The 9,723-nt window shown below is 50.7% G+C and overlaps 1 protein-coding gene across 1 annotated transcript in view; it reads right to left on the reverse strand.

The window, feature by feature from the left end:
• ST3GAL2 (ST3 beta-galactoside alpha-2,3-sialyltransferase 2) overlaps window positions 1–8,230 on the reverse strand; it is a 33,740-nt gene extending 25,510 nt beyond the window's left edge. Inside the window, exons 1-2 of the mRNA XM_019653924.1 lie at window positions 8,217–8,230; window positions 6,924–6,925 (exon numbers count right to left, since the gene is read on the reverse strand). Of these exons, the coding sequence (XP_019509469.1) occupies window positions 6,924–6,925; window position 8,217 (3 nt within the window). The 5' untranslated portion in view covers window positions 8,218–8,230. The remainder of the gene's footprint in view (window positions 1–6,923; window positions 6,926–8,216) is intronic.
• Window positions 8,231–9,723: the final 1,493 nt, after the last annotated feature.

Here is a 9,723-nt window from a genome sequence, read left to right on the forward strand (position 1 = left end):
CTGCCATTGTCAGCGACTCACAGCAGCCCAGCTGTCCTTTTGTTCTTCAGTCTAGTTGTGGAGGACGTCGCTTCACTGGCCCATGTTGGTATTATCATTGCTCTCTTCCCGGGTGAGGCAGTTGCACGCCGGCCATTGGATGGCCGCTCATGGAGGCTCATGGAAGCCCAGCTCCAGGTCGAGCTGTTGTTCACCATCTTAGCTGTAGAGGGCACAGTGTCACTGGCCCTCATGTGGGATCTGAACTGGGGCCCTGCTGCTCAGAGCTGGCGTCCCAAGACAACTCCTAACCAGCGCGCCGCTCAGCCGACCCTCACTGCTAGAATTTTTCATGTTAAATTTTTATATTCACATATTCTTCTTTTTCTTTCATAACTTCTCTTTATTTTCTTTTATGAATTTCATGTTTCCTTATCTCTCTGAGGGCCCTAAACCTATTTATTAAAGACTTTTCTGATTACTCTGTTATTTATTTATTTGTTTGTTTATTTTTATGAGTGATGACTGTTATTTTCATTTTTTCTGGGGTATAACTTTCTTTGATTTTGTGGGATTTTTTTTCCCATTAGTTTTCCTCATGTGTTTCTGAACTTCAGTGTGTAAGCTCATCTTCTCTCTTAGCCCCTCCCTCCCTGTCTAGGGGTTTTCACCTTTGCTTCCTCAGGTCCTTTGGGTCTCCCAGTCAAGAATTAAATCTTACAGCAGCAGCTCAGCTTGAGTCCAGGCTGAGAGGGTCTGTCTCCCAAGGTAAACATCTTCATAAGCCATACCCCCAGCGAAGGGTTGGAAGCAAATCTTTTTCAACCTCCTTTTCTAGCCCCGGGATTAAAGTAGTGCACAGGCTCTAATTCCATGCATCACATGGAGCACTTTATAGCTCTGTTATCCCAGATTTCCAGCTGCTTCCAGACTCAGAGACCAGCGGGCCTGCAGCTTCAGCCCTGCTCTCTTCCTTGTGTTCCTGTCCATTTCTCATCCATTTCAGGGATGTTTATCATTTTGGGGGGGGGGAGTGCATGCCTATGTTTTTAGAGTTTTATCTTTTTATGTATTACTGCTATGTGTTTTGAGTATAAATTTACGGTGCCATCTTGACTGGATGAGTTGGATTAAACTGTTTGTACCAGGAAGCTAGGGATCCCTGCCAATACCCTGGTCTCCTGGGAAGGCATATCAAACCATCTCTAATGAGATTCACGGAATTCCAGCCAGCAGCACACTGAAGAAAGCAGATTGATATAGCCTGGGGTAAGCTGATCAAAAGTCCCAATTAAAACTGCTCTCCCATCCCCACCCGTCTCTTCATTCTAGTCCACACAGGGGTAGGGGCAGGGATAAGTAGACATGCAAACAGGATCTTTCAGACGCAGTCTGAGCAGGCCTTCACTGGGGAAGGCCACCCCAGCGTTCAGCCCCTCTTCCACACCACTTGACCATTTCAGTCTTTTACCTGCCCAGGAAAACGTGCACACTGTCCATATGGTCACCCTGGATGAAAGGCCCATCTATCTATCTGCCCCTCTTCAAATTCCCAGCCTGCCTGCAGCAAGCCCAGCATTTAGTTTCAATCGCATCAGAAGAGCAGTGGATTTAGGAGCCAAATTCTAGCCCAGGCTGTCACCAGGCAACAAGCCATTTTTCTTTTTGGGCCAAGATTCTTTAACAATTAGAAGAAGGCAATCCTGCCTCCACCCTCTTCCTCTCTGATTATGTCCTGTGTGTTGCACTGACCACTAGTTTGACTTCCAAATCTCTACAACTTTTAGAGATTTTTTTTTTTAAGATTTTTATTGGGTAATTGGGGGCTAGGAACAACGCTGGGGAATTGGGGGAAGGGGAACAGACAAGTTGCTGTCCTTTTGTTCTTCAGTCTAGTTGTGGAGGACCTTGCTTCACTGGCCCAAGTTGGCACCATCATTGCGCTCTTCCCAGCCGAGGCAGATCAGTTGCCGGCTTCTGGACGGCCACTCACGCCCGCTGCTGGCTGCTCACGCTGGCTGCTGGCTACATACAGTAGCCCATGGCAACCCACTGCCACAGGGGCTGCAGCCTACGCCAATGCCGGCGACTCACAGCAGCCCAGCTCCAGGTTGAGCTGTTGTTCAGCATCTTAGCTGTAGAGGGCAGTGTCACTGGCCCTCATATGTGGGATCTGAACTGGGGCCCTCTGGCATCCCAAGCCAGCTCTTAACCAACGTGCCACTCGGCCGGCCCACGATCCACTTTCTTGACTCAGGACTTCCTTGTTTGTTTGCGCTACTAAGGCATCCTCACGGTTCTGCCCTCCGCCCTTTTTGCTTCCTTGCCTCTCCACTGTGCACCACCCCCTTCCACATCTAAGAGCTTGCCCTTCTACCCTGGGTTCTAGACCTACATTCTCAACTGCCTCTTCAGCATGTTCAAATGGCACTTCATACTGAATAAACTCATCGTCTTCCTGCATACAAGACGAGGCGCCCTTATTCATGGGACCAAGGTCAGGCTTCTTAACACAGCATCCAGAGATCCCCAAACCAGGCCACTCTCCTAAGCCTCATCTCTCACCATACCTTACCCTCTAGGGCAGCGGTTCTCAACCTTCCTAGTGCCGCGACCCCTTAATACAGTTCCTCATACAGTTGTGGTGACCCCCAACCATAAAATTATTTTCGTTGCTACTCTATAACTGTAATTTTGCTACTGTTATGAATCATAATGTAAATATCTTTGTTTTCCGATGGTCTTAGGCAACCCCTGTGAAAGGTTCGTTCAACCCCCAAAGGGGTCACGACCCACAGGTTGAGAACCGCTGCTCTAGGGATTATGAACTAGTTTGGACCATAGGCCAAATCTGGCCCATATTTATTAAGATCCTACACAGAACCTAAAAATGTGCATGTCTATCATCTTCATTTAAAATATAAACTCTAAGTGTACAGAGATCATATTATTTATAACTTGTCATTTCTGTATCATCATCGTAGGACCTAGCATTGGCCTACATAGACTAGATATCAAAAAATATTTGTCCAACTGAGTATCATCTCTATATATAACCCCAGGGTTACAAGAATCACAAGAAATAATGGTAATAAAAAAATGCTTCAAAGCCATTTTTATAAATCATTATGTAAGTATGCAGATGAAAGTGATAATTACATTTTGCCCCTACTCTTCCAGCTCTGACATTCTAGAAGTGAAAGCTTTCTCCACCTTCTTGTGGACCACCAAAAAACACAAGACCTCAGGTACAAAACAGACCTAACAAATCTGAGGCAAAGGGAAAGGTGTGTGTAAAAGTCACACAAGCTGCCTGGACCACAGGAATGGTCAAAGTGTCCCACTGTTGGGGATGACCGGTTAGCTCAGTTGTTTAGAACGCGGTGCTGATAACACCAAGGTTGCTGGTTCGATTCCCCCCATGGGCCACTGTGAGCTGCGTCCTCCCTAAAAGAGTCAACTATGCCATTGTAGCATGAAAGCAATGTGTAACCAATGACCATGGCTATTCCCCAATAAAATTAAAACAACAAAAAAATATCCTGCTCTGAACTTTCTGTCAGCAGAGACACACCAGGGTACTAAAATGGTACTCTCTCATTATTCCCTTAAGCACTGCAGGCTGCAGTCCTCCCTACTAGGGCTTGTCAGAGCGCTCATCTGTTCACCCCAGCTCAAAACCTCTTTCCAGTCAAGCCTCCCAAAAGAAGAAAGTGCCTAGAAAAACTTGGAGTCACGTTCTGGCACTGCCACTTGCCAGCTATTAATTTAACCCCTCTGATCTGTGTCTCTATATGTAAAATGGGACTATCTCCCATCTTGGAGGGTTTCTGTAAGAATAAGAGGCATACAGCTCCTAGCTTAGTGCCTGTGCTTCCAGGGTGGGGCAGACTAAGAACCAGAGTTCTGTTAGCCCCAGCTGGGGCAGCTCTTCTGGGCTGGAGCCCCAAGACGCTGGAGAGGCATCATGGGTTCCTCAACAGCCCCAACGCCTCTCTGGCCTCCCCTAGGCCAGCACTGCCAGGGTCTTGCTCCAGAGCCTCCCTTCCTGGCTAACCACAGGCACTGCCTCCTCCCTCACCCAGTGGCAGGCAGCCACTTCCAGGGAGGTGAGGTGGACAGCACGGACCTGAAGTCTCAAAGTCAGCTCTGCCCCAGTTGACCCTTAGCTCCTCCTAGGCTGCGCAGGGACGAGTGCTATGTCCATCCTGTCCTGTCACAGAGCTTGTGGGTCATGGAGCCTGTCACCTCTTCCCCGGCTGCCACTTCACCAGATCACACAGAGCAGAGGCCTGCCCTGAGCTGGTTTTAAACAGCTTGCCAAGGCCCATCCCACAGTGGTTCTCTAGCCACAGTCTGGCAACAAGATTATAGAAAAGACAAAGTTAATAAGGGGTTTCTCCACAGGCCTGAAAGCCTCAGACATTAAGAGAGGCAGGAGACTGGTGGAAGACCCCGAAGGTAGATGAATGAGAAACAATCTAAATTCCTTTGGGGATTTTTAGAGGAAGCAGAGGGTGGGATGAAGAAACGGTGACCCAAGGCAAGCCAGACGGGGGTCTAGAGAGCTATGGGTTCAGACCTTATCCCCACCTCTGCCGTCCAGCGTCAGGGGCCTAGGGCCCTTACGGTCTGCTCTCATTTCCTTTAAAGAGAAGGTTAGAGCACCAAGCGGCTTGGCTAGTCCTCAGCCTGTATGATTCTGACCTCAGTCATACCACAGATGTATGATGAAGAGCTGCAGAGAAGCTGCAGGGCCCTCCTTTTCCTTCTGCGCTTGTCTGCATGTCTGGGCTATGTTTGAATCTCAAGAGAAAAGCAGAGGATATGCTCATTCAACAAATATTTACTGCCACCAGGGAGTGGCAGACAGCATGGGGCCCTCAGCCCTCTGATGCCTTGTAGAGCCCCTTAGCACAGCACTTCTTTCAAGGGCCTTGTAGCTCCCGCTCTGTCAAGGAGCACAGCAATGGGGCTGCTTTGTTTTGAGGACTGCCCCTAGCCCCTCCAGCCTGCCCACCACCCAGGGCTCCCCGAGGAGGGCTGTTCTTTCAAGGGTATGCCAGGGGGCAGCTGACCTCAGAGACTGGCATTCCAGATCCCAACTGTAGGCCTTGCTCTCTAAAGAGATGGGAGCTGGTGATACGATTCCATGGCCTATCCCAGAGGCCTTCCGAGGGGCATAACCAGTCAGAGCACTGGTGAAGGGCAGAGCCGAGGGCTTCGAGAAAAGGTGAGCCAATCCTCAACTTACAGTCCCCATTGGGGAAAAGGACCGTGCTCCCTATCAAACTCACTCTTATCAAAGGAAACTCTTCTCGCTCTCCTCAGAAACACAGGTTAATCCAATTCGCCTCAACAATGGCTCCCCCAAACACATACACCCCCTCCCCCCTGGGGTGGGAGGAGCAGGGTGCGTCTACGAGAAGGTTTAGAAGAGCGTCTCATTGCACTCCATCATCCTCACAGGAAGCGGGGCGAGAAGGAAGAGTCAATAGTCTCTCCGGGTAACTTTCAGCCCTCTCTTCCCCAACACATGCACCCACATGGCAGGGAATCAGTCAGCTCCCTGGAACACTCCTGGGCAAGGGCGTGCAAACTGAGAAGGAAGCCCCAGGGGCTGGGGACAAAGAGCAAATGCTCTCCTAAAGGAGCTTGTGGCTCACACAAAATGGCAGAAAGGAGCAGGGCTTTCTCTAACTTCCAACCAGCCCTCTTTCTCCCAACCCTTGGAAAGCAACGCCAGAAATCCCTGAATCTGATCACTCTCGCCCTCATCTGGGGAAGGGGGCAGGACTGGTGCTTCTGCTTTCCGCCATTGCCCTCGCTTGAGCCTTCCCGAGCCCAGACCTAGGCAAGGGGCCCTTCCCCTGTAAGCACTGAAAGGTTGGCCACCCTAACGAAGACGCAGGCCTGCTAGATTCCAGCAGGCGCTGATGGAGAAGGGCTGAGCTAAGGCACATACACGTCCTGCCAAAGCACACCTAGGAAAGGGAGAAGCTATGCTTCTAGAAGCTTCCAGGCCACAGTGTCTGTGGCTCAAAACTCCACCCAGGCCTTGGCCCAGGTCCAGAGTTGAAGGACTCAACTTAAAACTCTAGTATCTACCCCCACATCCTCTGTGGGATGGGAGGATAGGGGAGAGAATACCAGGGGAGAGGTCATAACCCAACCACCAGCACTGTGAACCTGCAAGATTGGGCCCAGGAAGGCTTGCAGGACTGGGGTCTGTGCAGTCACTGCATATGCACGACCCAGCAGGATTCCAGGCCCTCAGCCAACCAGACAGCAGACTCCAGTTATTCCTGGGTGGCACACTGAAATGAGCTTGGCCCAAAGCTCCGACACATAGGACAAGCTACAGCCCTGAGAATGCTGACAGAGCTTCTGGAATGTGAGGGTCCAGAAGTGCTCCTCCTTCGGAATGCAGCAGCCCAGGTTCTGGGATTCTCCCCTCTCCCAGCCCAAGGGACTGGAGGTCAACAGCAGCACATTCACTCAGCTAGGGCTAGCATCTCACTTGAAGGCGCAGGTGAGAACAAGGCTCTCTGTCATCAGCCCCAGGAATGCCCCCCACTTCCACTGGGTTGGGATGACCTCTGGCTGTAACTTTTCAGTCCTCATGGCCCAGCCAAGCCACCCAGGTGGAATGTCTGCCAAAGCCTCTGGGACCATGAAAGTGACAGCCTGGGCTGCAAGCGTGGAGGCTTACTTTGCTGGGGGCAAATTTCTCTAAAAGTCTCCAACCTTAGTAGGGTGGGGACAGCGGGAGGCAACTGACGACAACCTCCCTTTTTCTGTCCATGCTGCCCACATTTCCTTGTGAGGCAGCGGGTCTTCTGGTATTTTGTGGCTTCATGTGAGCATTTGATATGAAAAGGGAGCGTCGTGTGTGCTGGCAGGCAGCGGTGTGGAGTGTGGAGACCTGTTTGGTGTCTGGGCACCACTTGCATACCAGACGGGACGCAGAGGCGGGCTGCAGGCTGGGAACTAAGTTTTATGGGCAGGCTCTTATCTACTTCCTTTATTAACACTAGATGACTTCAAAGTGTTCTTTTTGTTTTTTGGGTTTAAAAAAAAAACAACCCAGAATAATCTTTCCGCCAAACCATCCAAAAACTTCCATTCACCAGGCCAACTTTTTATCAGTTTCTAGTCTTATGGCTCAGTAGGAGGAAGGAACCAGGTGGGGAGACTTTACAGTTCCTGCCAAGATCAGATGTTAGAGCACCATCAGCCCTCCTATGGCAGCGTATGAGCTAAGCTGCGGCCTGAGCACTGGACCAAGAGACGGGTCCTATTACAAGGCTTACTTAGATTAAGACAGCATTCCTGTAAGGTACAGTCATGTAGGTGCCAATCCCCTAGGGGGCCTAGGGAAGGAGCTAGACCCCCCTTCCCCCCCCCCGACACACACACATACACACACATGGGTAGAGAGGAGGATGGGACAGGCACTTGACCAGGAGGTGGACCGGCTGTCTCGGAGAGAATTCATGGTAGTGTGGGTCCCAGGGGGTGTCTTAGATAGAGAGACAGTGCTAGGAGGCCAGAGACTCTGGTAGAAGGGCAGGCAGAGGTGTGCTGGCCCTAGAGGTGGTGTCTCCAGTGGGTAGAGTACTCTAAAAAAACTGGAAACAAACTAGTGAGCCTGTACTTTGTGAGCCAGGCTGTTTCTGTTCTTCGTACACTCTATCTTTAGCTTTCTTTTGTTCTCCTTTTGTACTTAGTCATGTATTTTGGAAACGTCAGCCTGTGGCAGCTATGCTAATGGAAACCCAAAGGTGTCTGCATCCATGCTTGGATCAGATTAAAGGGCAGCAATGTCCCTTGTCTTCCCCAGAAGTGGCAAAGTAAAAGGATGGAGAAGCCCAGAGTCGGTACCTTGCTCGGTTGCTATGTCCTCTAGATGTCGTCTTTCCAACAGAGACCTTGGAAGTTCCAGTTAGCAGCCCTGAGCCTGTGCCCAGTCTGACTTCTAGCGTCAACCCCGCAAGTGGCTTTGGGAAAGCACTCCTGCCCTGTGCCCTCGCTTTTCTAACATTCAGCTCCGGGAGGCAGAGAGCAGGTGGCTGGTGAACTGGAGAGGCCAGCTGCCCAGCTGGGCCACGCCCACACCTATTTTCATTTCTGCCTGAGCAATCCTCCTCTTCATGGAGGAGTGATAACATGCCATGACTGACTCAAGCAGGGCCCCTGAGAGGAATAAATATCCCCAAGGTTGCTAGGTAATCCACTTCACCACCTCTGGGAAGTGGCAATATCAGTTACTATGAGTAGGCACATAGGGAGCCTTCCCTTGCGCTGCCTCTAACCCTCACCCCCAAGTGAAGGGAGCCGGGAGAGAACTGGAGGGGGCAAGGAACCCTCCCCAGTCCCCGCCTCAAGGAGTGATTCATCCTCCTGAAACTGGCCTAAGTTATACACTCCCTGCTAAGATGACATGCACGGGGGATGTGGAGGAAAGAAATACAAAGACCAGGGTCCATTATGGCAGTCCCTAGGGAGTGGTCTCTGTTGTCTGGCTTTATTATGTATCTTGGGGGTTACATGGGGATGGCCAACATAATGGAGCTCATTGGAGCTGTGCAGGGGTGACCTGGGGGCTTTAAGAGGTGGGGCCCAGGGCCTGTTTTCAAGCCCTAGGCCTTCCTGGCGAGACTGGGGCATCCCCACCCCACACCTGCCGATGAGTTAACATTTTACAGTGAACTCTAGGCTAAAAAGCCAGAGAACCTCAATTCCAGGACTGGCTCTCTTATTTGACAGTTGTGTTTCTGGGCAAATCACATATCTCTCTGGACCTCAGGTCCTCCATCTGTAAAACGAGTGTGATAATGCCTGCCGTACTTACCTCATAGTCTTTGCCAAGATGAAATAAGCGATGACTGTAAGCTGCAAAACACTATGTACCCGAGGTCCCACCAAGCCACAGCCTCACAGAGAGGAAAGAGGCAGGGACAAGAGCAAACACTGCAGCTAAGCTTCAGGGGGCAGGGCGGTCTGGTCCAGGCTGCCTAACCACTTAGAACATAGCCCAAGACAGAAACAGGCAGGCCAGGGGGCTTCTGGGAGCTGAGCGGGAGGGGCAGACAGAGCACACTGGTAGGTCTGGGCTGGCAGACAGTTCAGGAGAGAAGAACTGGCTGTCAGCAAATAACTGAAGGGCAGGAAGAAAGATGGCGGAGGAGATGGTCAAAATGAAAAAGGAATTCAGTCCCAAACTCGCAAGAGCCCTACCTTACTCCCTGGGTACCGAGGAGCGGGTGAGGACTGCCCGCAAGCTTCCAGGACTTCAGCATCTTGTTAATATACAATTCACACTCGCAAATAGCCCCAAGGCCCTCACAGGGACAGCTTTCCCTTTCTGGACCAAGGCCCATCCAAGGCAAGTGTGTGTCAGATTGAATTTAAGGTGTCTTGCTAAATTGGAGGCTCGAAGCCTAGAGCTCTTTCTACAACACCCCGTTCCTAGCTCTGACAACCTGGGTCAAATATCTGGACCCTTACAAATTGGAGGTGATGAGAACTGAGGCCAAAATCATGCTATTTGTCTATCTGTACCTGAAACTGGCATCACTGTCCCAGGCATTCTCTTCCAAGGGAGAAGACAGAGGGGCATAAGTCTCCCAAGCAGGAAATACTCCAACATAATCCAGAAAGCTCAGCAGCCCTGGAGCTACATTCTTAGCCAGGAGGAAACGACACAGAGGAGGGTGAGCATTCAGGAAGCCAAGATAATAG

This window comes from Hipposideros armiger, unplaced genomic scaffold (genome assembly GCF_001890085.2).
Source record: "Hipposideros armiger isolate ML-2016 unplaced genomic scaffold, ASM189008v1 scaffold_9, whole genome shotgun sequence".
NCBI classification, from domain to species: domain Eukaryota; kingdom Metazoa; phylum Chordata; class Mammalia; order Chiroptera; family Hipposideridae; genus Hipposideros; species Hipposideros armiger.